The sequence below is a fragment of the Lonchura striata genome, chromosome 13 (genome assembly GCF_046129695.1).
Source record: "Lonchura striata isolate bLonStr1 chromosome 13, bLonStr1.mat, whole genome shotgun sequence".
NCBI lineage: Eukaryota > Metazoa > Chordata > Aves > Passeriformes > Estrildidae > Lonchura > Lonchura striata.
The window spans coordinates 8,838,540-8,866,153 of record NC_134615.1 but is presented as its reverse complement, the minus strand read 5'-3'; the positions used below and the strand labels follow the sequence as shown (position 1 = coordinate 8,866,153).

At 37.9% G+C, this 27,614-nt stretch overlaps 1 protein-coding gene across 19 annotated transcripts in view; it reads left to right on the top strand.

The window, feature by feature from the left end:
• Window positions 1-27,614, top strand: part of ZNF536 (zinc finger protein 536) — a 361,158-nt gene that overhangs the window by 214,138 nt on the left and 119,406 nt on the right. For all 19 annotated transcript variants that reach the window (XM_021540651.3, XM_021540669.3, XM_021540605.3 and 16 more), the window contains 2 exons: window positions 14,248-14,400; window positions 25,550-27,127. In XM_021540651.3, coding sequence (XP_021396326.2) covers window positions 14,248-14,400; window positions 25,550-27,127 — 1,731 coding nt within the window. The remainder of the gene's footprint in view (window positions 1-14,247; window positions 14,401-25,549; window positions 27,128-27,614) is intronic.

Sequence of the window (27,614 nt, the reverse complement as noted above, 5' to 3'; positions counted from 1 at the left end):
TTTACTTATATAAACCATTCTCAGACAGAAATATTGCAAAGCATTATGAGAATAAATATAGATATGTGGAGAATCACCGTGTTTGGTTTTATTTATTGTAATAGGTGCAGTTAAAATGTAGATCAGACTGCTGTTTTGGATCACAGTCTTAGTTCCAAAAATTGCATCATCATAGGTGGATTATATCTGCATCTTTTAAAATAGATGGCAGGGTATATTTCTGTGCTGTTTTTCCCTAAAGAAAAATTGAAAGATAAGAGGCAGGAGTTTCAAGTAACATCGCAACATTTAGTTGTCAAACTATGAATGGAAATTGCCATCATAGGGACTGTGTGTTTACTCTCCTACTTCAAAAAACCTGTGTGAAAATGTAACCAAGAAGAAAAGATTTTTTCCTTTTTTAAATCAAATAATATCTTAGTAGATGAGCAATAATTCAACATACCTAAAACAAATATTAATTGAAAAGAGCCCTAGAACACAGACAGGAAGTATGTTGCTGCTTGGTGAACAGCACTCACTGGAGCAGTACTGCAGATGATGGACTATTCAGCAATTCCTTTCTGGAATCAGTTCCACTGATCTGCAGCACTCCTTGGTGTCCTGCCTGGTATCTGAGCTGCCTTTCTGAAGTTGCATCTTCCCATCATTGTTTAAATGCACAGTGCTACACTCCTGCAGTTTTATGATGTAAAAAATGGCAGTGGTAGGGAGATACTGTTTGTTTGTCCATCCTTTATTATAATATTTCAGCGTAGTTAGTCAACAGAATCTCTCTTTTGAAACAAACAGCTATGACCCTCATGACTGGACACATATCTGTAAAAGTTGTAGCCAGGAAAAGAACCAGTACCAGTAGAACAGTTAGAATTATTTAAATTTTGTTTGACCAGTTAATACTGCCATTCACCTTTCCTCAACCCCATGCATGACTTTGTTAGGTTGGCTGGTCCCACTGTAGACAGATTTCAAATGTAATCTGGTGCAAGCCAGTTTGTCATGTACCAAATTCTGTGTGGGCTTGCCAGGCTGTTGGAGTGGCTCCCACCACTGCCATCCTGAAAAGGCATGGAAACGTGTGTCTGCACAAATGCAGGAGCCTGCATTCTCAGGGTTTAAATCAGTCTGTTCTCTGACATGGTTCTTATTGCAGAGCATCTCAGTGCAAGCCAGTAATCAGCCAAAATTAGAACCTGAGGAGTCTCTGACTTGCAGGGGAGGAGTTGTGTCTAAATCTCTATAGTTGTACTGATGCATTTGTTCACACTTTGTCAGATTCAGAGATGCATTTTGGACATATCATTCACAGATGGTTTGGTCAGAGCAATGGAAGATGAGCAATGGAATTTTCCTACCTGTACAAATTTATCTGGTCTGGTTGCTGTTTTCATCCTATATATTGCAGGAGATTTTACTAGTGTCCAGAATAGTGAAAATTTGGAGAAAGCCTGCTCTTCTTCCATAAGATGTGTAATAGTCAGGATGCACTTGTGAAGCTTCTGTCTCCTGAATGTAACTAATTTCTGTCATCCAAAGGGTCGAACATGAGTTTTAAATAAATATGTCCACTTTGAAAGAGCTTATTGCCAAGTCATTTTCTATAAAGGCAATGTTACTTTGTAAGGGTTAGGTTTCCTCTATTCTTCTTCCCAGTAAGGATCTTCTTTCCTGCATATCTGACCTCTCTGAGATAAGATTTCCTTGTGTCAGCATTTAATGTCATCTGAGCATTATCAGCCTTGGAATTTCATGTTGGTGGCTGATGTTTGATGGTTATAGACTGGTCATTGCTCCAGAAGGTGCCAATCAGGAAGCATGAAAAACATGGGAAAGCCATTCAGAGTGATGGGAGGCAAACACTCAGCAGAGCAGAGGCTTAAAGGCTGCACTGGGTCAGGAAACCATTAAGTACCTGCTTCTGCTTTGGGATATGTGGGGAGCAGATTCACCTCCAGAAATATGAAATAAGGAGGTTTAACCACAGAATTACTTTTTCCTTTCTGTCAGCTCCAAGATTCAAGAAATTACTTGAAACTGTGGTACAGAAGGCTGTGTAAGGCTTGACTCCATTAGCTTTATTCTTTCTTATTCTTACCTACTTACTGGTAAGAATTTTATTTTACAAATTGAGCCTTTAAATTCATATTTAAGATAGTGCTATATGCTTTTGGCTGTCTTTAAGAGAGTAAGTGAGTACCAAATGCACTCGACTGATCCCAAGTATTTGTACTCATCTACAACAGTGTGTTACAAACTCAGTCCTGGGATGGATTTCACTGCATCAGTATCTTCAGTTTTTTGCTGCCAGATGTGTTTCCTATACCTCACTATACACTTATTGATATATGGTATCATAAATCTAATGATGATCTGAATATTTTCAGAAGGTTTTACAGCATTTCTGCTTTCCAAGATGGTCGATAGTTTAAGTCTGGCCCTCACAGGCATGGCAGAGGAGCTCGTGAGAATATTTTGGCTGAATTTCTGATGATGTTCATGAGGTAGAGGAGCAGCAGCTGCTGTACTAGTAACAGAAAGAGAGAAAGATTAATTCCAGGGCAAGGCAGCTTTCAAAGGCAAGTGAGCATCATGTGACTGAATGTGTATAATTTAAAAGAAAAAGAAAAAAGCTAGAACTTCAGCACAGCCTGTCTCTCCAGTATATGAGAAGTGAATACGGCCTTGAATACACTTTTTAATTTTTCAACACTGTATTTTGCCAACTTTAGTTCACTCTGTTGACTGTTCAGTCAGACCATTTTTAAATTAAAAAGGAATACATGGTTGAATTATTTATTAAACAAAAGGTGCTTCCGTGCATGCAGACTACCTGGGTTTTGAATTTCTTTTGCTGTTGGAATTTGAAGAAAGTGCATTGCTAATAAGTTAAGAGATAGAACACTATTCTTCTTCTAAAATAAGTCTCTCTGTCTCTGAGACAGACAGCAAGATAACTTGTGTCTGTCCAGCCAGAGAAGAATGGCTGATCTTTATTCAAATTTCTAATTTTGACCTTTGTGTGAAGTTGTTGCTCCAGGTTGCTGGGCTCCATAGAGACAGCATTTCTGGTAGGGAAATATGTTTGCAAATCAAGCCAGTCTGGATTATCTCCTAATTTTATAGGTACTTCAGATGGGTTAAAATATGCTTTTAGTGGTGGATTAATGTGGAGGAACTGCAAGTAAGCAGAAGAAGGCTTGCAAAAACTTTGTATGTTGCTGCCATCAGCCTGTATGTCCCTGGAGGTTGCCAGGTCACCTTGTGGTGACAAGGACCTTGTACAGTGACTTTGCTTTGCTCAGTCCCCATTCCTGCCTCTGTGCTGGTGTTCCAGATTGGTGCACAGCCAGGGTTTCTTTATGGTGGCCAGGTCTTTTCTTGTCCACTTCCCCAGGAGTAGCCAGTCACCAGCTTTTGGACTAGACTTTCTGAACTTTGAATTCCTTTGGCTGATGGCTGAAGGGAAAACATTCAGGCTGGGAAATTAGGAAGGGTCCTCCATCAGTCATGGGACTATGGTCTCCACAGCTTGCTGAAAAATGAGAGGGCTGCTTTACCTGGTATTGAGAAAGGAATTAATGTGCTGAATCTGAGGAAACATCTGTCCAAGAGGTTGGCATTTCTCATCACTGGTGTGGCACTTGATAACCACCTAGGATCCTAGTGAGATGCACTGCAAAAGGCTGGTCATGGGCACAAAGAGGTTTTAGAGAAAGGTTGGTGAGACTGGCCAGGACTCTGAAGAGCTCCCAGTGATCCCAGTGTGTGGGAGGGTGGTTGTGAGCCTGGAGCTTTTCTGTGGAAGGAAAGCAGTGAGCAGTAGCAAGTGGCTGGGCACACCCTGGCTTTGATAGCTACAGATGGAGACCTAAAAGATTGCAGGGCCACAGTCCAACACCAGCACATGTAAAATAAGGCTCAGGATTTAGATAACTCTGTTCCAGCATACTGACGTGCATGGCCACAGTCCAACTCCAACACATGCAAAATTAGTTTCAGGATCATTCCAGCATACTGAAGCCTATGCCTAAACCAGTTATTGCCACAAGCTCAGCTAAATCAGAGGACAGCATTCAAAATATTTTTTCTTTTTTCTTTTTTTTTGACTAGAGTAGTTCAGATGAAAAAAAATTTATATTTTCATAGTAGAAGAGGAAAACTGGGTTATTGATAGATCAGCTCCATAGGCAGCATTTCAGAATTTTTATAGACAAATGCCAAAACCAGCACACCCACAAATATCACTTTATAGTATCCATGTACATTAAGGCTATTTTACAAAACATGGGTATGATTGACCTAGTAATACTTTTTAAGATACATTAGTATAAAAAAATTAATGGGTTCTGTCCGACAATATCATGTTCTCAGTATTCTCACAGTACACTGTTAAAACAATGAGGAAAAAACCTATACCAAAGAGTTAAAGGATCCCTTCTCAAGATTTAATGTAATGAATTTAATCAATAGTTTCCATTACAGAAAAACTCATGTAATTAACATATTTTATTTATAGAAAAAGGGTGCTAGTAAAGTAGATTCAGCAGTTTAGAGCTGCTTGTAAGTATTTATTCAAATACAGCTTTTTTTTTTTTTTTTTTTTTTTTGTGAAATGGATAAAGTTGGAAATTATCCTCAAGTGGCTTGTACCAAAGTAGTTAAATGGGAGAAAAATTATTTACAAAAGTATTTATATTAGCTTAAAGTGGTCATTTAGTTTGAAAGGAGCACTGGAAAGTTAAAAGTAAGAAAATACAGATACTGGAAAAGCCTCTCATATCAAAGTCCAAATGTTGTAACACACACCATGACATTATTCAATCTTTAGAGACTCTGTCAGCACCTCTCTAATCAGTAATCTGTAAATGGAATGAAAGTCTTTAAATCTTTCTCATTTTGTTGAAGGGGAAATTACTAATTTAGCTACCTGTATAGTTCTTTTTACATGCCTGATTCTTTTGTTGTTTTTATTTTTTTTCTTGCCAGTGTCTACAGAAAGACATTCCTGCGACATTTTAAATAATTCATCTTTTCTTTAGTAGAATGAATTTTTATAAAATCTGATGACCTGCTACTGGCACTTCTGTGCTGATTTTTCCACTCTGTGATAAGATAATAATAATGAAAAAGGGTTTTCTTAAACAATAGTATGCAAGAACTTACCCAATGATACCTGATGCCCTGAGAGCTACTTATAATGAAGGCAGGTCTGGGTTCTCACTTGAAAAAAAAATTTGTTTGTTTTTGGATTTTTTCAACCCAGAAACTGAGGGTAAAACATAACTAGTGTAATTAATAAATATTTCAATGCAAGTGCTCAAAAGATTTTAAAACATATCAATGGATTTAGAAAACTACAAGGAGATGGGTGTTAATTTGTACTTCTTAGAGTCTGAGAGAATGCATTTTTGGGAACATGTGAAGAACTTAGGGAAAATAGACTCAGCAGAGCTCTCTTCCACACAGATTTATCATTTTTCCTATGGTTCACTGATACCACCTTGGATATCCCTCATTGTGTAGCCTGCACACTGTACCAAATGGTCCTGGGTGTCCCACAGGTATTTTAGGAACAAGATAGAGGTCATGGTGAAGTACCCCTTACCTCTCTGGTTTGTAGGGCTGTAGGGCTCCCAATGTGGAAGAAACAGGGTAAGTATGAAAGCAAGGAGAAGGCAACATATTCATTCACAGAAGTCCAGTTAATGGTTATTTTAGTTGATTAGCTAGCAACTTCATTTTCTCCCTCATGAAATTGCCTCCACAGATCCTTACTTCTGGAGCTTAATCAGCAGTAGCAATCCATCCCAGGAGTGGGAGATCAGGAGTACTTAATTAAAGAGGGACTGTAAGGCAACTCTCCCAAATTGGATATCTGATCTAGCCTTGGCATCAGGAGAGCAATGCTAGGTAAAAGTGTTTATCAAGCTCCATGTAGCCACTCTGCAAATCTCAGAGATGGGAATATGATGCAGACAGCTTGTAGAAGCTGCTATAACCTGAGTAGTGTGGGTTTTAAGGCCATCTGGTACCTGAACACCTGCCTACAAATAACACACACAAATCCAAAAGGTGGTCCAGTTGGATAGCCTCTCTGCTTAGATTACCCACTGGAATTTTGTCCAAAAGTAGTATACAATGTGTATGAAGTTTGGAAAGACTTTGTTCTCCCTAGTCAGTAATCAAGTGCCCATTTCAAATTTAGGTGACAGGATCAAAGCTAACCCAGGTGAGTCAAGGGTTCGGGTAAGAAAACTGCTGAAAATCACAAACTACTGTTCACACTAACTTTTGGTAAAACTCCACAACATTCTAAGCTTGTTTTAAGAAAGGGAGGGGAAAAGCATATGAAGTATGTCATATGAAAGGTTTGGGAGATAACCTTGCTATCACAAACATAATTGGACACCAAAGAAAATTTTGAGGATAGATGGCAAAGACCATAAGTAAAAAAACAAGGCAAGAGCCATTAATATGTATTTAAGCCCAACTTTGCTGGTCCAAAAGGTCCAAAAGCTGCTTTGCTTGAGAAGACACACATTATGGACAGAGGAGTACAACAGGGTGTGCTCAGGTGTGCTCTTCTGAAGAAAGCAAGAATTAGCCCTAGCTGGATAAAGAATATTCTGATAAATGGCAAAGTGCATTCACTTCTAAGGCCTCCTTTTTTTCCTGTGGAAAGATTACATAAATCTAGTGGATTTTCATGAACCTCATATAACAAACTAGGTGATTTGGGATGGAAAGTGCTTTCAGCTATACAGTCAGGTTAAGGAAGTGGGATTTCAAGGTATTTTGGAGTGCCAGATCTGAAAAACCAGAGAAGGGGTTGGATGGTGGAAGAGTTTTGCATGTTAAGGGCTTTGGAGAGAAATTCTTGTATTCTGCAATTTTGAAACAAACTGCCAAAAATGGTGTTGGGGAAAAAATGTAGTGGGGAACAATGTAGTGATCCATGGTCATTTGCCTCTAGCCAGCTCTCATTAGGTAGCTAGAGCTTCCAGGAGCTAGTAGTAACATCAAAAAAGTGAAGACTAGCAAAAAACAAGCACTCCATGACTCTGCTCTGTGTTTTTCTGATGTCCATTGAATTCATTGAAGGACTGTGCACAGGTCTGACTGAATAAATTGAAACTTTTAATTGCACCATTTGTGCATGTGTGTGCGGTTTTAATTGCACCATTTGTGCATGTGTGCGTGGGTTTTAGAATGGCCTTAAGTCAGGGGCATGGAGGAGGGTGAAGTTTGACATGCCTGCATGTGCATATATTTTTTTAAAAGAATCTTCAGCGCTCTTTTAAGTTGTATTCCAATTAAGTTTTATCAAAACTAATTTTGCAACAATACGGTGAAGTCCCAATTCAAATGTAAGTGTTGAAGTTACATTGAACTCAGTAGGGCTGGAGAGATGTACAGTTGTCAGATTAAAATTTGAACCTTACTTCTTCTCATGCTGAGCTAAGAATATGTGTGATGGTTTGCAGGATAATGATATTTAACTGTAATCTTCTTGAGATATGAATGGCATTCCACTGATTTTATACAACTGAACTTGGTACTGCTGATTAATAAAACAATAAATACAGAAAATGAACTATTTTGTGTTTTATTAACAATTTGCATTTCTTATAGTATTTCATTTTCAATAAGTATAAAATCATACCCTTGAATGGTAAGATGTAATTGCTGATCATGTATCTCTTTGTTCCAGACACTTTTATAAAAGTGTATGTATTATGTATGATGTGACCTTCAAATGCCATGAATGCGTTGTGCAATAAACTGTCAATATTTGTGGCTATAAGGTACTAGATGACTTTTACAATAATTGGAACAGCTTTATTAAAAGCTTGGATCACTCAGCTAGTTAAAGAGAAAGACACAGGCCAGTGTTCATCTGGGAGTTTCCTTCTGCCAACTGTTAAATGAAAGATATTGTAAGGTGCTTAAAATGCCTTCTTTCTTAAAATAAAACCCAAAACAAAACAGTTAAAGAGGTGTCACACAAAAAATATTCTCTCAAAAAATATTTTTTTTTCACCATGCTCAATTTTTGGTCAAAACGGAGCTCTATCAGCTAGTGGAAAGTAAACAACCCTGTGTTTTAAGTGCTAAATCTGAGTTTCTATGTCTTTCGGTCACACGATTCTTCAAAGAAATGAAAAGGCTAAAATGATGTACTCAGAAACTGTGTTTGATCTGTGATTATCTTAAATGGTTTTAAAATTTTAGAAAAAAAAAAAAAGAGAAATAAGACTGCTAAGAACTGCAGAAAAAAACCTCTGTAGGGAATTTGATTGGAATGAAAAGAAGAGGATAAGAAACATTTTGTGATTAACAAAATCTTAATTTTGTTGAAGTGTTCCATCAATGTCTCTCTGTGCTGTATATACAGATTTTGCATGTGTCTCAGAGTACCAGAATGAAAAGCATTAAGCTATAACCAGCACTGCATACATACAGCATTGCCATGCAAAGTGTTTTGAACCCATGGGGTGTGAAAACCACCAATCTTCAAGTGTGGGGTGTTCCAGGAACGGGCTTGAGGTGTGTGTGCATCACCAGTTACTAAGAAATTTCTTACAATATTTTGTTTCTCTTCCTGTTGAGCTTGAAGTAACAGCCTGCAGCCCGAGGTGTTGGCCATGGCTGCCATTTGCTCACTTCCACGAGCTGCAAGTCTTGCCCTGTACCGATGGTTCTGGGCCTTTTACTTCAGTTGCATTTTGACTGTATTTTAAATTTAACTCTGCCAGTGACTAATTGCTAACAGAGGCAGGACAGTTTGTGGATGTTGTTTGTCTGTGTGGTTCAGAGGGCTAAGAGGGAATTCTCATGTCAGATGTGGTATCTTTTTATTTACCAGTGGAACCTTTGTATAATCTTTATTTCTAATAATACAAACAATGTGAATGCTGCTTTCTCACTAGTAGGTCTCCTTTCCAATTCTCTTCTAAAATAGCTCTGTGTTTAAACAAATTCTCTGCCAATCCATAGAAACAGTTTAAGATTCCCTTATATGGTCATTATAAAACCTAAATCCTTGATGAAACAATAGAGACAGCAAGTTGTTCCTGACCTAAGACATTAGTAACTCTTTCCGGAGGCCAAAAATATAACTGTAATATTTAGTAATATTAGAAACCTTCATTTTAAACCATGAACTTCACTGGCAAAAAAGTGTAGTGACATCCACTAATAGGGTTCTAATTTCAAATTATGAGCACAGGGCCAGATTCTTTTCTCATTTACATGGGATGATGCTAATTGAAGCTACTTCAGGTAGGTAGAAAAATATGATTAATTATATCTCTAATTATATTCCTATTTTACACTATTTTCAGTATTATTAAGGCTTTCTCTTAGGACTAGGCAAGAAAGGTAAAGCATGTTTTTCCAGAAACTTGGCATATTTTATGCTGCTTCCCAGGGAGTGAGGTGGTTGAGTTCAGGCGCACTTGCAAGGAGCTGAGAGCAGTGACAGGATTAACACACTAAATATCTTCTTGTTCCTTTCTTGACATTAGATTTCCTGCCACAAGATGGACTAATCTGGGTGGTTTATGGGTCATCAAAAAAATAGCTGTAGTCACTACCATGTCTTGTTGCACCAAGTTTCATTAACTTTCACAGGCAGATTTGAAGAACTACAAATATTCTGAATTTCAGAAATATATGAAAACCTGGGATTATTTGCATCTTTAAGGCTTCTGGCCACATTTTCAAAGTGTTCTTTAATAGTGTTGAAAATTGTGCAAGGCCAAACACATACTTGTAAGTCTGATTACCTATTTTGTGAGTTGATTACCTTTTCCATGTGATTGCCTGTTTTTGGCTAATTTGGCAAACCTTATGTCGACAAATTCCAACTGACTTCACTGATGATTTAGTCTTCATGAGGGCTGCAATTTAGCTCCTTTGAACATGAAAGCACCTCTGTGAATCCCTGCACCTTCACATACACTCCGTAAATAAATATTCTGGTGAAATTTGTGGCACATTAATGTAGATGTTCCTTTCAGAATTTGATTGCTATCATGGCTGAAGTCAGTGCTGCTGCCTAACCAAGTGAAAACAGTTTTCTTTTACAAAGGCAATCCACTCTTTTCTAATCATGTTTATGGGCTTATTCCAGACAGGTGGACCAGTCATACAGAATATATATGGAAGTGTCAAAGAATTTGTTTCCTTTTGCTCTTCATATGACTGCCTAGATAGCTTCTGCTTTGAGTACAGAGACTCACTGTCTGTCTAAGTTTGTCTTCTCTTTTCTGGCAATATCCACTGAAGTTGGCATTTCTCCTCTGTGGCATCTATTATCTGTGTCCTGAGGGCACTGCTGGCCATGGCCGTGGCTCATTTCTGGCTAGACCATTTCTGATAACCAGCAGTAAGATATTAACTGTAAAAAAAGGATTCACTGGTGTCTTTCTCAATTTCTTTTAACCTTCTACTGTAAAAGTTCTCCTGGCTTCAGAACTGTTTGTTGGGATTATCTGTCTCTGTGGAAACTTTCTTTCTGCCTGTGGCAGTGATGTGGAACCAGCCTGATCTCTCTGCTAGATGAGGAGTGGCTTCTAGGCCCTTCTCTCCCAAGAATTGGGCATCTGTCTGAAGAAGGGCAATCCCTCTAATACTGATCTTATGGACTGGTTAATTTTTATGTCAGTCTGCATGCAAAGTCAATTTGCTTACATTTTGGCCAAATTGGCTTTTCGGTTATGCCACTTTCTGATACAGACGTTGAAGTGAACTTTTTTCCTTGCATTTACCCCACAAGAACATGGGCACAGTCACATTAAGTGCAGTTGAGGCATGGTGTGCAAGAGATGTCCCTGTCATACCTCCCCAGAAGCTGCTTTGTGGCTGAATTCCTCTGTCCTGGGTCAGGGAGTGCTCTCTGCCTGCCCAGCAGGTACAGCACACGGAGCAGCTGGGGACTCACAGCTGTTCCTTGCCCTTAGACTGGCACAAAAACAGTTACATATTTAGTACTGAATGTTGCTTTTCACATTTCTGTCCAGGACTTTTGCTGTGAACTTATACAGTGAAAGGAAAGCTCAGTGAGAGTTAGTTCAGAGGCAAGGCTGGGAAGTCACACATCTAGTATGAACATCTATATCATACTTTAGGCTCTTATTTCCTGCACTTTAATCAGGAAAGGTTGGGATGGGCAGGAAGATATTCAGGATGCCGACCTGCCTATAATGGAAATGGATAGTAAAAGAAGCTGTGTAATCCCACGTGCATCAAGTGCACATCATATAGATCACATAAATCAGAGAACCACAACGGCTGTAAGATAAGTAACTGTTCTCTTTCCTTCCTGATCTTTTATCCTCAGAATTGAGAAGCCCCCAAAACCATAGCTAAAATCCTGAGTAAATCATAAATTAATTTGTGGAGGCCAATCCTAGTTCTGCAGATCTGTAAAACTATTTTTGCCATATTTTTGCACTATTTAACAGATCTGAGACTTTCAATAGCAGGAGAAGGGGGACATCAGGGGTGTAGAATACATGATTATTGGTAAAGCTGAAGATTTTTCATTCCCCATTCATTCTGATTTGTGGCATAATCTGTATTCTTCAGTTTGCTTCTTAACTTTATTCTTGCCAGTCTCTTCTTTTTTCATCCTTAGTTTCCACAGACCACTTCTGAGAAAACCTCAGTAGCAGAGTCAGTGAGACTTAAACATATTTTAAAGTTAAGCACATTTTAAACTTAAGTGCTTTGACAAAGAGGTACAATGTGGCAAAGTGGGGCCCTGGTAAGAAGCTGGGCTAGCATTTGATGGGGAGAGTCGGCAGCCTTGAACATATCTTTTCATTGTTTGAAATAAAAGAACTTAGATGTAAAGCTGCTCATTCAGGTAGCGATGGCCTCCAGCGCTTCGGTGGGCTTTGTGGGCAGAGGAATTCAAAAGAAAACCCCTCAGCCCAGCTTTAAAGTCTTAGGAATGCTTTCACTGTGGGAAGAAAAATTCTTCAAGGTAAGGCCCCTGTTGGAGTAAAGCCTTTGGAGCTATCTACTGTATGTCTACTTAAATCTAAAAGAGAACTCTTCAGACCACCCGCATCTTTCTTTGCTTCATTGTTGTTTTCAGTTTGCTTTTTCAGAGGGATTAGTGCTAGAGTAAACTCCATCGTCTTGCTCCCTTGAAAAAATTCAATTTTGTGTAAAGTGAAAATTAGACTCTTAAATCTGCAAAGAGAGCTGTTCATCTTACAAATTTATTCTTTTTTATTGGGCCACACATATTCCAGATAGAAAGATAAAAGGCAAATGGATAACAGGCCATCATTTAGAGTGACATGTAGCAAAACATAGCTAGCAGTTTTATTCTGTAAATTCCTTCTGAGTGGCTTGTTAACTTTATCTATATATTTATCTATAATGTTCATATAGTATTTATTGAAAATCAAAATGAAATCCTGCAGTTTTTCATCATGCATTCTGTGTTTTGCACTTCAGAAAAATCTTATTGCACTCAGGAATTTATTTTTTTTTTCCAAAGAAGTTTATGCCATAATTATATACAACTTTTGAGGAGTAAAAACAGGGAAAGTCTAAACTCTTTAGGGATATTGGAATTATAGGCTAGCACCTATGTATGTTTTCCTAGACTCACAAAGACAAAATAGACTCCTATAGCATGCAACTTTATGTACTTGAAGATAATTCAAAATGACATTTACTAGCTTTCTAACTTAAATATTATGCTTTAACTCTGCAGTCTAAGAACAGTCAGAAAATGTTAAACAAGAATGTGATGTGAAACCTAGCAGGTTTACATTTTGAAAAGTAGTAATAGCTTGATTGCATATATGACTGAGATAAGCATATATATATTTATTTAATAGCTCTATCATCTCCTTCTTTCAGCTTTAAGCAAAATAGTTTAGATGAACCATTTTATAATATATACTGAAATGCCTGTTAGTGTTACCTTTTCCAGAAATGTGGTATTTGGGTCTCTGCTACTGTGAGAATAAATTTTATTAGAGCCAAATATTTAAGTCTTTCTTATGTCCCATTACTTCCTTTTAAAAGGCAATGCTGTGTAAACTGCACTGTTTCCTGACAGCTTTAGTTACATATCAAATGGATAAAGACAGAACATTTTTAGTCAGTAGTTTATGGTTGAAATAATCAAGACTCTGCGTGCAGGTTTTAACTCTGTGCTCCCCACCTGGATCTAACCCAGATAGCTCAGTTCTGCACAATGTGTGATGCTGTGTCCATGTGTCCTGCTCCTGACGTGCCAGGAGTGTCAATCTGGGTCACAGCTTCAACATTTGCCATGTTTTTTGGTTACATCATGCATTGGTGCTTATAGTGGTACTGAATTGATGCTTATAGTGATATTACATGACCCTCTGTGCACAAGATGATGGATGTGCCTTGTGTGGCTTGAATAATGACTTTTTTTAATGCCCTACATTTTTTTTGCAATTTTTATGTCAGTCTTTTGTAAGTTATTTTATTCCTTGCCTGCTTGGATAAAAGCAGTTCATTCAAGATGGCTGAAATGACTGTTTATTTGTATCAGGAGAGAGGAGGTGTCCTGGAGTCTCACCCATTGTGTTATGATGCAAAGAATAAGTGTAGCTGTGAACTCTGGAGGAGAAAACACAGCAGCTGCGGGTGAGAGGGAGATGGAATTCCCCCTCATCTGACCAGTTTTTTCATTGTTTTTCACATGATATTAGGCCACTCTCTGGGCTGCCTGTTGTAATTCCAGTGATGAGATGTTGCAGAAGAGGTTGGTTAGCTCTGCATGTAGACCTTGTCAGTGCTGTTGGACTCCCTGTCTCTGCAATTCTCTTGTTTTAGGAGGTTTCATTATACTGGTGCAAACTTTTTCCCTCTAAAAGCCTACAGGTTTTCACAATACTTGTAAATGAAATAGATTCAATAAAACAACAATCTCAAACTTTTGGGGAAAAAAATTAATAGGAACCAAGCAAAAGAAGAAATCAAACCAGCTGCTGACACAGCTGTTTCTTTTCTTGTATAATTCAGTATATAAAGGTACCATATGCTGCTTAAAATCATGATGGGAAAGATGAAATAATTTAAGACAATAACAAGAAAATACATGAATTGTCAGCATTCTGTCAGATTTAAAGAATGAAATAGACAGGTGTAGTATTGACATGTTTAACTTTGTGTTGTGTTAGCAGTTTTAGCGAGAACAACTTCTGACACGTGCTGAAGTGATGTGAGAACATTTCTGTGTTGCAGACATTGGAGAAGAAGCTGGGAGATCTGTAGGAGTCCAGCAGCCAGCTTTGCTGAGAGACAGGAGCCTTGGTTCTGCCATGAAAGACTGCCCATATTGTGGAAAAACTTTCAGAACGTCCCACCACTTAAAGGTCCACTTGAGAATACACACAGGTGAGAGGAACAAGTGAGCAATGCTGGCACGAGCCTCGTGCGGGGGGGGTAACATAAATTGTGCTTAGGGGCCTTAATTCCCACTGCAGATTTGGACTTATTAGTTGGAGAAAGTCTTTTGAGAAAGATGTATGACAGTCTTAAATAAAAGCACAAGGAATGTGTTGTTGGATAAAGACCACTTTAATAGAATCATCTTTTCCCAGTTGAGGTTATTTCTGTCTCCTTCCCTGCTTCATCACTGTTTCCTTCAATTACCCTTGTCCTTCAATAGGCATAAGCCTATTGGTTTCAGACTTAGTTATACTAACTGCTTCAAAGGCCTTCCTTAGCATCTGCTTAGGGATTCTGTATGTTTTTCTCAGTTACTCTTTTTGTTCCATTTAGCATGCTCATTTTTAACCTCTCACTGTTCATATGAATGCATCAGCTCACAGATCTTTTTTTTTTTTTCTCACCACTAGAACTCACACGAATTAGTACTTGTAAGTAATACAACTTACCTTGCTTTGCACAATGGTAAAATTTCCCATATTTTATTTCAGTAACAATCACTGCATTTTACCCTACAGAGATTTGCTACTGGGCTGGATACTCTGTTTTGGTATTTCTCACACTGGGAGGACTGCCCTCAATACTAATTATTTCTAGTCACTCCATTCAAATTTTAGTATTTCATTTGCTTGAAAGTACATATATGCATGGCAAGGTCCATGTAGAGACACAGTATATGTTTAAGGAGACTTTATCAATAATTAAATTCTGACATAAAATGTTGTAATCCTCAGGTCCTGTTGACATCATTTGAAATTCTGTATATGGTCAATAGGATCCTGTTTTCTTCCAGTGTGCATTTCATGGTAGGCTATGGGAGAGTATTTAAAACTTGATATTTGGGACATTTCTCTTTGGAATCAGATGTAATAGGCCCCATAATTTTAGTTTTCTTTTTAAACTATTTTAATTGAATTTCAGAATTTTACTGCTACTTTCCTAATAGGAAGGTAAAATAATTGCATGAAGAAATACATTCCAGTTATACCTCCTGCTTGAAAATATTCACTTTTAATTTTATTTCACTGAAGTACCAGATAAGCAATGTTTCCCTCCCTTCCTAAAATCAGCAATGATGTTCCTCCTATGTGTGTGCATAATACTTAATGTTGGGTTTATGAATGTGAGGCCTGATTTTGAAAAATAGAAAATTAAAATTATTTAAAGGAAAAAATATCATTTTTGAAATGGGAAATTTTTTTCACTGTATTTCCGGTTTTTTTTGTATTGTGGAGTAGGAGTATACCATGCTGAAATTTAAAATGTGGCACCCTTATGTAATTTTGTCTGATTGTATTGCATACTACTTAGGGCAAGAATATTCTTCTCTGTGTGTTGAGCTTTGGTGGTGGGGGAGAAGAAATCCAGTGAAAACCCTATTTGTGTGCTTTCCAATGTTGTAAAAGTAAAGAAATCGTAGTTATTTTATTGGAAGATAATCTTGTAACTCTGGAGGTTAAACAGTTTGACAATTTTAGTATTTGAGAGGCAAAAAAAAAAAATACTTCAAAGTAACATGAGGTTACCCATCTCTCCATTTTGTTTTACTATACAGTGAGCACTTTGTTCTTATGTTAAACATGGCAGTGATTATACACTTGGTATTTGTGCCTTAGAACTAATGGAAAGTAAATTAATTATAATGGAAATATTCCATAAAAATTGCATATTAATACTGACTAAAGAAAATTAAAACAAGAAAAAATAAACTGTATAATATAAAATTTTTTAAAGAAACTATGGAAACAACAATTTACAATGTATTTAAAAATCATTATAATTTTAAAATAAGTAAAGATCAATTTCCATTAGGTTGAGAACAAAGTATTTGTAAATAATGACAAGAGTATGTTTAAATGAAGCAATGTTTTACATATTAGAAATAATCCTAATAAATAATATAAAAATGTAAATTGGCATATTACTAGAGTTATTAAATAAAAATTAAGTTGCTGTGTAGTAAGTGGAAATGATGTAATAGATACCAATTATTAAACAAATATTGGTTAGCTCATACATCTCAGGGACAGTTTTCTGCCTTTTATGTCACACTCTGTCTTTATTATATGCCTGGATCATATAACTGACTGATAAAAAACACTTTACTGTATTTCTCCACTACATTAACTCAATTACTGTTCTTGTTCTCACAGCACCTGTTTGTTAGAGATGAGCTCAAGCAGTTCAGCAGAAGTCAGGTTCCTTGGAACATCTGTGTGTTTGCAGGCACACGACTGGGCTGGTTTGGTACTCATGCCAAGAGCAGACCCAAAGTCTGATCCAGCCAGGAGGTGCTTCTGTGGCAATTGGCCCAAAAAAGCTGCAGAAGCAGCTTAATCTTGCACAAGAGGAAGAAGCTGTGCTCTGTTTTTTGAAGAATTAGCCAGTGGCTTGGGTTGCTTCTTTTTTTCTGTTGGATATTTCATGGTTGCAACCTACTCCACACCGAGCCCTGGCTTCTGTGTAGTTTGCTATCACATAATAAGCCTGCGAAGGATAAAAAGAAAAAAAAAAACAGACAAAAAAAATAGATCAAAGTTTTATTTAGCATACTCAGTTTTGTCCCAACACAACTGTAGAGGATTTTTCTTATCTAGCTTTGTGATATTCAGGCAGGAAGAGCTTTAAGGGGAAGATAGAAAGATATGATTTCTGATTGTTCCCATGTGGTAAGAGGAAAAGGGCATAATTATGTGAAATCAGTTTCTCCTCTTTCTTGTTCTAAAAACAGTTGATGAGCGAGACACTTCCCTGGGACAGCCCTGAATGGAGAGAGGAAGGATTTTCAGGCCAAAATACTTGTGAGCCTTGAGTCTTAGAGAGGATAGGCAGAGCTCTTCTTGCCCTCTTAGCTGAGCTCTTGGGGCTGTGCTGCCCTCCCAGCTCACACAAAGTCTGGGAGGAGAGGCAGGGGCAGAGTGTCTGTGCACAGCAGTGCCTGGCAGGCAGCTGGGTGCCCTGCCCATTCTGGGAGCCAGCCTCCTTGCTGTAAAACACATAACAGCTTCTCATGCAGCTGAGAAGGCTAGAACACAAAAAAGATTGGAGATGCTCAGTTTTTGTGAAAAAGGAAACCATCAGAGTATCTCAAACCTATAATGTGCCATATGCAGCTGCTTCTAGAGCTGTCATTTTGCCCCACTGGAGGCAGCAACTAAAGGTCCCTTCATTCAGGGAGCTGAGCATCTCCTTTATGTTCCTAAGCCCTTTCAACCCCCCTGAAACCCAGTAAATGCTGTGGGTTCTACATTGCACGCCTTGACCTTTGGACTTTGCAGAAAGAGTTAAGTGTAAGACATTAAAATTTCTTATGTCCTGCCTTTGACAGGGGACATGTTATGTAGGAGCTGGTTACAGATTGGCTCTAGCACCTCTTTGCACCTTGCATTAGCCCTCAGAAGCCACTGCAAATAAGACCAGTTTGGGTTTGTGCTGTTATTAGATGCTCAGGTATATTCCCAATATGACAGACAAAATTAAATCCCTTGAGTAAAGAAAAAAGGATAATGTGTATGAGCAAAGGAGAGATGGTTTGGATTGTGCTAAACAGAAGGAATCTAAGAAAGAGATGAATAGGAAGGAAAAACTTGGCAGGGCTGTATCCATTGACTGAGAGTCTGTTACGATATGTGTGACACACATCGAGCATATATTAGATGTATTATATGCATTTACAGTGTTACTGCATTTTCCCTTGGAAATGTGACTAGCCAATTTTAAACCATGCTTAGATGAACTGATGAAATACAGTAAAAATGGTGCTGTTTTAAATGAATTCAATTCACATTTCCTTCCTAAAAAAAGACTGCCTGTTGCCATTCTCTGAAGGCGCTTGTAGTGGGATGAGCAATATGAATAATTAAGGAAAATGGGTATGTGTGCTCCAAGAGGAGACAATTTTGGTATTGAACATCCTTTATTCTTACATTTCTAAGATGAACTAAAAGGACTTTTCATTTCTCTAGATTCCTCCAGATTTCCCATCCTTAACATTGTACAGCATGCCTTTTCTCCTGTCTTAATGACATCCCAAACTTTTGTTGAAAATAATTGATTGAATTTAAATTTCCTTAAAAGTTTAAGAGGTAATGTTACAGTATAAATTTCCTACCAAACACTAAGTAGGGAAATATCCATTAGTGAAATTAACTACAGTTTCTAGGTAGCTAACAATGTGCAGTATACAGTAGGGCATGGCTAATGAACACTGCAGTGGGTGATATTTCATTATACAAATTAATGCTCACATTTTAATGGGAAAGTCACATAATGAATCTCAGCTTCAGTGACAGCAATTAGAGACACAGATTGTCCCCTTCTGGACAAGGCACTGTTTAGCAATAAGCAGCTGTGTAAAAAGTCTTCAGGTTTACAACGTATATATATGCTTTGGGGGAATTGTGTACAGTTTATATTAATGTACTGAATCTTCCCTGCAAAGTAACAGCCGTATTTATCTCTCTGCATTTTAACTAAGTAAAGACATGTAAAAAGACTAAATAAATATTGCAGATGAGATATAAATAAAGGAAAATATTCAATTATAAAAGTTTATAAAAATTAAAATATTTTATAGTGATGGTGAGTGCACAGATGAAAAATATTTAATAAAACAAGTAAAACCATCAAAATTCTGTCCTTTTACAGGTGGTTTCATCTTATATAATAGAGAAAAATGACTAGTAAAGAAAAGTAGTAAAGAGGAGAAGTTAACTAGTATTTCTGACAAACAGATTAATTGTGTGGTGAAACATGTGCAGGATCCAAAAATAATCCTACAGAACCTTTGATATTCCATTTGGTTTAAAAAGTGTGAAGTGAATGATTAGAATGATAAAAGAAATTACTGTGTAAGAATAGGCATAATAATGAACTAATTAAACCATACAGCAATTCATTTCTAAAATATCTACTGCACAATGGATAAAATAGGTTATCAATAACTGTTTCAATGGTAAAATAAAAAATGCTGGAAAATGTTTTCAATATTTTCATTAAGTAATATTCTCTGGAATTATAAGATGTTTGATTTCATTTGCTTTGCATGAAAGCAAACTGTAGCTTGTTAAGAAATGTGTGGGGTCGAATTGCAATTCACATTGTCCCCAAGTGACTGTCACAGCCCCACTGCAAATGGGGCTGCCAAGTGTTTGAGGTTCTTGCCCTGGTGCAAAGCTGTCACTATACTGAGGAGCAGCACCACGAGGAGCAGAAGGGCACAATCCTCATAAAATCTTATTTAAAAGGGAGAGGGAGTATGGGATGCTGGACAGATTGTTAAGAAGCTGTATGTTAAAGATGAAAAATTAATAGAGAAGATCACAACACTAAGTTTAAATAAATAGAAGTAAAGAAATTTGATAAGGGAAACTAAAAGCAATAGTAAAAACATGTATGTGTCTACAGGGGTTATGGAAAATGGAATAAAATTCTGTAGATCTGGCAGGCCAAACAATTGGTCTCTTATTAATACTGGACAAGAATGGACAAGAAATTATCAACCATGGTATAGAAGACTAAATACTCTTCTGCTCTGTTTTCAGAAAGAAGCATGATGGTTTTCATGAGCATTTTCCAATGACACAGTAATGCTCCCATTAAGTAATAAGGCTGTTATGCTGTAGCCCACTGCATTTTAATATTTTTTAGAGTGAATGAGACTAGATAACTTTTAGAAAAAATCTTTAAAACCCTAGCTTAAGAGTTCTCCAAATTATTTAAGTTCATTGAAAAAAATAACCAAAAATTGCCTTAGAACATGGAGTAAGATCCAGAGCACTTGTAGTGGTAAAACAGCTCTGGCTATTCTTGTATTTCCCAAAAGAAAGAATATTAAGACCTTGAAATTAGGACTATTGTGAAAAAAGTTTGGGGCAAAATTACAGAATGAACTAGTTAGCGAATTGAAAACTGGTAGCATATTTATTTCAATTTTTTTTAATGAAAGGCAGTTTTATCAAGTTCCTTCTCATAAAAGTAGCCTTTTCTATGTGAAAATTCCCCCAGCAAGAACTCAAAAACAACAACAAAACAACCACAAAAAAAAAAAAAAATCCCCCCCAAAATCAGTATACAAAGATGAAATGGCACATAAACTCTCAGTTCCACAGCAGTGCTTTCAGCTCCATCTATTTGGTATTTCATCATTATTTGGAAGACTATATAAAAATCACTGTTGATAAAATTTACCAGTGGCACAAAAATGGTAAGATGCTAAAAATCATGGGGAGGCACTGATTAGTCACTTAGTCAAGTGGGCTCTTTTCAACAATATGAATTTTAAATCAGCAACATGTAAAGGAAAAAATACTAGAGGCGATGATGAACTGGGCCTGGGACTGTGGTAGAGAAGCAACAGAATATGAGATGTTAGTTGATTGCTAAATCTATGGATGTAAACACAGTCATGGACTGTATAAAATTGCTATCAAGTTGAAATTTCATCAAAGCTTTAGTGGGTACCCATAATTTAAAAGGACACTGAAAAATTGGGAAGGATGTTCCACTCAAGGATGAGAGAAAGTGAAGAAGTGATTGTTTTTCTGTCTGCAAATACCTTCCCTAGGAAATAGACTTTTTAATTTAAAAAAATCTGTTCAATCTAACAGAGAAAAAAGTAGCAATGTTCAGTAGTAGGAAGCAAACACTGGACAAATCCAAGCTAGGAATAAGGCACACATTTTGAGCAGTAAAAATACTTAATCAGTCAAACAGCTTACCTAGGGAAATGCTGGAGTCTTATTCACTGCCATTGTTGAAACATAATTTGTTTAAACTAAAGCAGGTAAGTTTTGTTTCAAAATGTATTTATGCTCTGATGCTGGAATTATCGTGTGAGGATCTTTTGCTTGTGTTGTAGCACAGATAAGACTAGATGATCGTAATTGTCCCTTCTGGTCTTAAAATCTGTAAATCTAGTTATAATCTGGCTGTGGTCTCCCTGCACAGCCCATAGCAGATGGCTCCCCTGACCAATAGGGTCAGATTGTGCTCTGAGCAGGACTGGGGAGCTCCTGCATAGGTCATACAGCTGGGTGGTTTATAAACCTGCTACAAAAATAGACCTGTTTCTACTGGGCAACATGTCTGTTTCCAGTTATCTACCAAGATTTTGTGCAGATTTTACAAGCAGCATTGAAATTTTATTGTTTTACTTTATCCTGATATAAAATAGTTCCTCTGAGATATCTTGTGTCTTTTAAACCATAACAGTAGGTAGATCAAAACTGTGATTATGCTGCCCAGATAACATACTCCCTATAAGATTATTTGGACATACTGGAATATTCTCTCATCCTACTCTATTGTGAAAAAGTTTGCAGGCATGCAGACTAGGCCTAGAGAATTAGCAAATTAAGGGTGGCCATTGCCTTTGTGAACAATGAAAAATGACTCTTGGATATGAAATGCAGAAAATTATTTTGAAAAAGTCATGTTCCCTCACTCCTACATGGCAACGTTAATTTATGTGAGCTGATATTAAGTGTTAAATAACTCATCCAGACACTGCTCTTGGCAATAATACCAGGGTAGTCATTACACTAGGATGAATTCTCTGAAACCTTTCCTCAAAGTATGAGACACAAACAGGTTGTCTTCTAACAAGAATCATAGCATACCTCCCTTGTCCCCTGCAGTGTTCTTTGGACATGTAGTACTGCATTTGCTGATAGAATCCTGAAAATTAGTAGTCCTTTGGGTTTTCCATTGAAACTGGCTTGGTTTGAGGTTAGACTGGGATTTTTCCCACAGCAGCTTATAACTCTGTTTTGTTATTTGTACAGGGTCTTATACAGGGTGTAGCTAGTTATTAATTTGAATAGATGAAGTAGCATCTAAATAACTGTACAATTACTGAATTTAGGAAATACTGACAGACGAAATTAAAAATATTCAAAGATGATTGACTCCATCCTACTCCCTTCTCCCAATGCCTGCCCTTGAAATAGCAGCATTTAAGACTGCTTTGAATTAAACTAACCACTGCCAGCATTTGGATCTGGCAGAGAACAGCGAGGTTTGAATAGCTCCCTTTGAACAATGCTGTTTGGCCAGTCCTGTATTGCAAAGGTGGCACAGTGTGTTGCTACATGTTGAGTTCAATTTCAGACCTTCAGCTTTAGATCTCATTTCTAGCCATGTGAGGGGTGGGAGCACCACAGAGGCAGCACACCAAAGCTGGGAGAGATTTGAACTTTTTGTCACACTGTCTCAGTCAGTGTCTTCTTTCAGTCCAATGCTCATGGCATTGGTGGCGAGCTGCGTGCAGATCTCCTCTGCTGAAAGGAAGCTCGCTCGGTGGAGATGCCTTAGAGCAGAAAATGGAATGACTTCAAGGCTTAGCAATTCAAAATAAGAGTATGTTGTGCCCAGGGCTTTAGACTGAAGGTATTTTAGGAGTACAAAACAGAACTAGCATTTTTTCTAGTCAACATTTTAAACTTATTTTTACCTATTCTTACATATGCATACTGCTTTAAGGAGTTTCTGCATGCTTTTAACAACATCACTACAGACTACATTACAAATTTCTCCTTCTCCCTGCAATAGTTCTCCAGCAGTTGATGTAGTGCCTGCAATGCTGGGGCACACTTTTTGATGGTGCCACTTACGTGCAATACAAACACAATGAACTATCGTTAGAATACAAGGAAGTGCTCAATGTGATAGTGTTAAAGTTTTGCATAAAGGCATAGTGGATGCTGAGGAAGAGCTTTTCAATTAAGAGGAGTGAAAATTCAAAAGTGAGAACATTTAACCCTGTAGAGTCAGGCACTTTTCACCAGTCTCATTATGTCTTAGGCAACACCTGAAGTACTTGTGTCAGATGTCACTAGAGATGCTGACAGTACCTGGTGGAACAAACATCAGAACTGAAAGTGGCTCCAAAAATATTACAGTGATGCTGTAAACCCAGCATCACTGTCTGGCCCTGTTCTGTCTGGCAGCTGGCAGAGTCTGCACACTCTCAAACAGCCTTGCAGAAATGCAAACAAATAGACAGCCAGTGTCTTCTGTCCTCTTGTCCCTGCTCTCAAAGGCCTGTGATGAGTGTGTGCATGCTCAGGTGCCCACCTGGGACCAGGGAAGCCCAGACAGGTGTGTTCTGTCTCATGTTTGTGGCTCAATAGGAACTGTTTGCTTTTGCACAACTCCCACTAAACACAACCCCTGCTCCTCATTGGTGAAGCACCAGAGCTTAATTGGGTGATTGCGAAAGACTCAGAAATGTCATTGAAATGTTTAAATCTGATTTCTTCTCTTAAGCTGTGTGGACTGAGACCTAAAGCATGAACCATGCTAATTACTCCCTCTGCTGAGCACCTCTTGTTTGAGGCTCTGCATTTTTCTCCTCTAAAAAAGTCAATTGATGTGTTTGATATAAAGCTCTCACGTCGCACCATTTAGCTTTAGGATTACACTATGGATTTAGAATTTCCACTGCTGGTAAGGTGCTTCAGCCCTGGCTGGACTGCAGCACGGATCCAGCCCCAGTTCCTGTCAGGGAGCTCTCGTGCAGCCCTCCATGGCCATGGAGTGTTCTGGGCTCGCCTCTCATTAGCAAATTCCTGCCATCACTGAGAGGAGCAGCTTCCCAAGTATTTACCAGCCCTTCAATTGAGCCTCTAGCTTAAATAACAGAAGTTTGAAAGCTTTTAAATTTTGTTTTTTAGCAGATTTTGAGGTTATTTGAAAGCGGATAACTTTCCAGCTGGTTTGGTAAACTACATAATATTATACAGCATTTTTACTGTGGAGGAAGTTTTCAAAACAAATGTTTCCATTACACCATTTGGAGAGGTTTGTCTTTGTCTTTTGTATCACTTAGGAATAAAAGCTACCTAGAAATAGCAGTGTTTTCTTCTTGCAGACCCCCCTCATAGAAACAATTGCCAGTATTGACAGCTTGCAGGTCTTTCAGATTTCTGTCACTTTTAGAGAGGATTTCCATACTTTTTCTTTTAAAAGAATTCTGCACTGCTAACAATGCTCTGCAAAAATTAAGAGATACCTTTGCTTAGATGTACATTCTTTTCAGATATGTCTTTATGACTATATGTGAATATTTATTATATGTGTAAAATCTTCTGCCTCTTTGAAAGTATAGGAAGAACAATAAAAGTTTAGTGTGGGCTTCAAATATTTACTTAATTCATGGAAATCATCTTATATGTTTTAAAACTCTATTCAAGCCAAACCTAGAAAAGTGCTTATGGTAGGTAAATTACACATTTTACTACTTGAGCCTTGGAAATGTCATTAGTACAAAATTAAAGGACTGCAAAAACCAGTAGATAATACTAATTTCAAATACAGAAACTAAATATATTTTGTACTTTTTATTACTCAATTTCTTTTTTACAGACTACTTTTTATTTTAACTATATGTTCTTATATGCTGCAATCATTATGTACTGTAATGATATTAATATTTTATAGAATCTGTATTTATAGTTCTTTATTTAGAAACAATGCAGTAGGTCTGCAGATCTTTGAATCCTTCTGGAATGGTGCCCTCCAAATAATGATAAATTACTTGTGCAGTATGCCATTTGCTAATTATATCCATGATTTACTGCAGAGCAAGACTTAAATCATTCATTTCAGTCTTGCGTAACAGTGCCATAAAATTTTTAGGTTTAAAAATGGTTTCCATGTGTATAATTTAAACAAATTTTAGAGCAATTGTATACACAAAATATTGCAACCATCCATTTGTTACATTCTTTGTCTCCCTTTTTTTTTAACTTGTACTTTTAATGATTACTGTGGTTGAAATTGTTATGCTTCATTTTCATAATCATAGCTTTTAATTCTACAACAGTTTTCTACATGTTAGATTAAGAAAAGGATGGCTAATTGTGTGTAGATACCATGTCATTTCTGAATAGCCCCACATTCTAGAAACCCCTTTTAAAAATACTCAGTTTAAGAATTAGTTTTCAATTAAAGGTGTTTCTTTTTAAGAAATGAATTATTAGTACCAAGATCATGTTTTTAAGCAGCTAATGCTGATTTTTTAATTTCTCCACTCATCCGTAGCCCGAAGTACAGTTAACTCTCTTTATGTTCTCCTCTTTGTCCACACCTATAGGTGAGAAGCCTTACAAGTGTCCACATTGTGACTATGCTGGTACTCAGTCTGCATCCCTCAAATACCACCTGGAACGACACCACCGGGAGCGACAGAACGGAGCAGGACCACTCTCTGGGCAGAGTGCAAGTCAGGAACACAAGGATGAGACACCAAGTAAAAGTTCTGTGTTTATTAGACCAGACATACTGAGAGGAGCCTTCAAGGGACTTCCTGGTATCGACTTCCGCAGCGGCATGGTCTCACAGCAGTGGACGTCAGGAATGCTGTCTTCTGGAGATCAGCAAGGACAAGCAGTTGGCATGTCATCTGAAGGCTCTTCAGAAAATATGAAGGGCTCAGACATATCTTCCAAAGGAACACACTTCTCTGAACTCGGCCGTGCTTACCAGAACATGGTCGGGAACGGTGTGAACTTTCAAGGGTCTTTGCAAGCTTTCATGGACAGCTTTGTCCTAAGTTCTTTGAAGAAAGAGAAAGAAATGAAGGATAAAACTCTCTCAGATCCACTTTCAGCAAAAGCTCTGGGCTCAGACGGTGGTGAGGAGAAGATAAGTAGCAAGTCCTCACAGCGGAAAACAGAAAAGTCGCAATACGAACCTCTGGACTTGTCAGTAAGGCCCGATGCAGCCTCCCTGCCAGGCTCCTCTGTCACTGTACAAGACAACATTGCTTGGCATGGCTGCTTATTTTGTTCCTTTACAACTTCATCCATGGAGCTAATGGCTCTGCACCTCCAAGCCAATCACTTGGGCAAGGCTAAACGTAAAGACATCATAGGCAACAGCAAAGAGCAGTCTAGAGAAGTTTCAGCCTCGGTGAACAAAGTGAGCTTGCTCCCCTCCCCTGTGCAGCCCGGCAAGGAGGCAGGAGTTTCAAACATGCTGAGCCAGCTGGACACAGCTTCTGAGAAAATGACCCAAGGACAAAATAAAGAGACTCTGGGAGAGCAAAAGAGCACAGCCTGGCCCAGCCACATGGAATCCACTTTTTGTAATTTTACAACAGACTTCTATAAGCAGTTTGGTGTTTATCCTGGTGTTATTGGCACGGGAACACAAAATTCTTGCACCAGTAATGAATCTGAAATAAAAACACAATCTGAAGATGACCCAAATATTCTGCTCTCTGACTCTGTAAATAAAAGTGCTATTGATGACCTTTCTGACATAGCTTCATCTGAGGATATGGAATCTTCCAAGGAAGAAAACATTGAAGATGAGGACATTGACACAGAACCAGATATTATGAATAAGCAGTTGTCTGCCCTAAATAAAGAAAGCAGCGAAGGAGGCGACAATATACAAAGTGCAGTCACCTCACAACCCACACAAGGGCTTATATCACCACTGCCACAAGCTTCAGAAAAGCAGTGGCACAGTCAGAATCTTCTCTCCTCACACGAAACTGCACAAGAAGTGATGAAACCCGAACAAGTTCAGGGTCCACAGGTCCTGGAGAAGCAGATGAACATGTTGTCAGTCCTAAGAGCTTACAGCTCTGATGGCTTAGCAGCCTTTAATGGACTTGCAAGTAGCACAGCAACTAGTGGATGTATCAAGAGACCTGACTTGTGTGGTAAGTTTTAGACCTTCTTTTAGACCATTTCAGAAAACACTTGTGCAGAATCATGAAGCTGCTCTTTAAATATACTTAGTCATGTTTGTTAGTAATACATTTTTTTAAATGTTAAACCCCGTGGGCCAAATTCTTGTCCTATATGTGGTCTACTCCATTGAAATCAGCAGTGCTGCATGCTTACTTAAACAGGATTTTAGAAAGAACCTGCTTTTTAAACTAGAGTAGCAGCAATATAGACTATCTGTGCTAGTGGCATCGGAAGGGGATACTTACTGCTTTAGCATACTCAAAGGAGGAAAAAGTTTTGAAAAATATACATGGTAACTTGCAAACTTTTCAGTATTTTGATATACAAACCCATGAAAAACACTGGATGCTTTGCCAAGCAAACATTGCTTTCTCACCTTTTTTGCCCCCCTTTCTTTCTTTGGATTGAGGTGTGTTCAGTTACCACAACATTAATGAAATCAAAGGCCAACTGCAT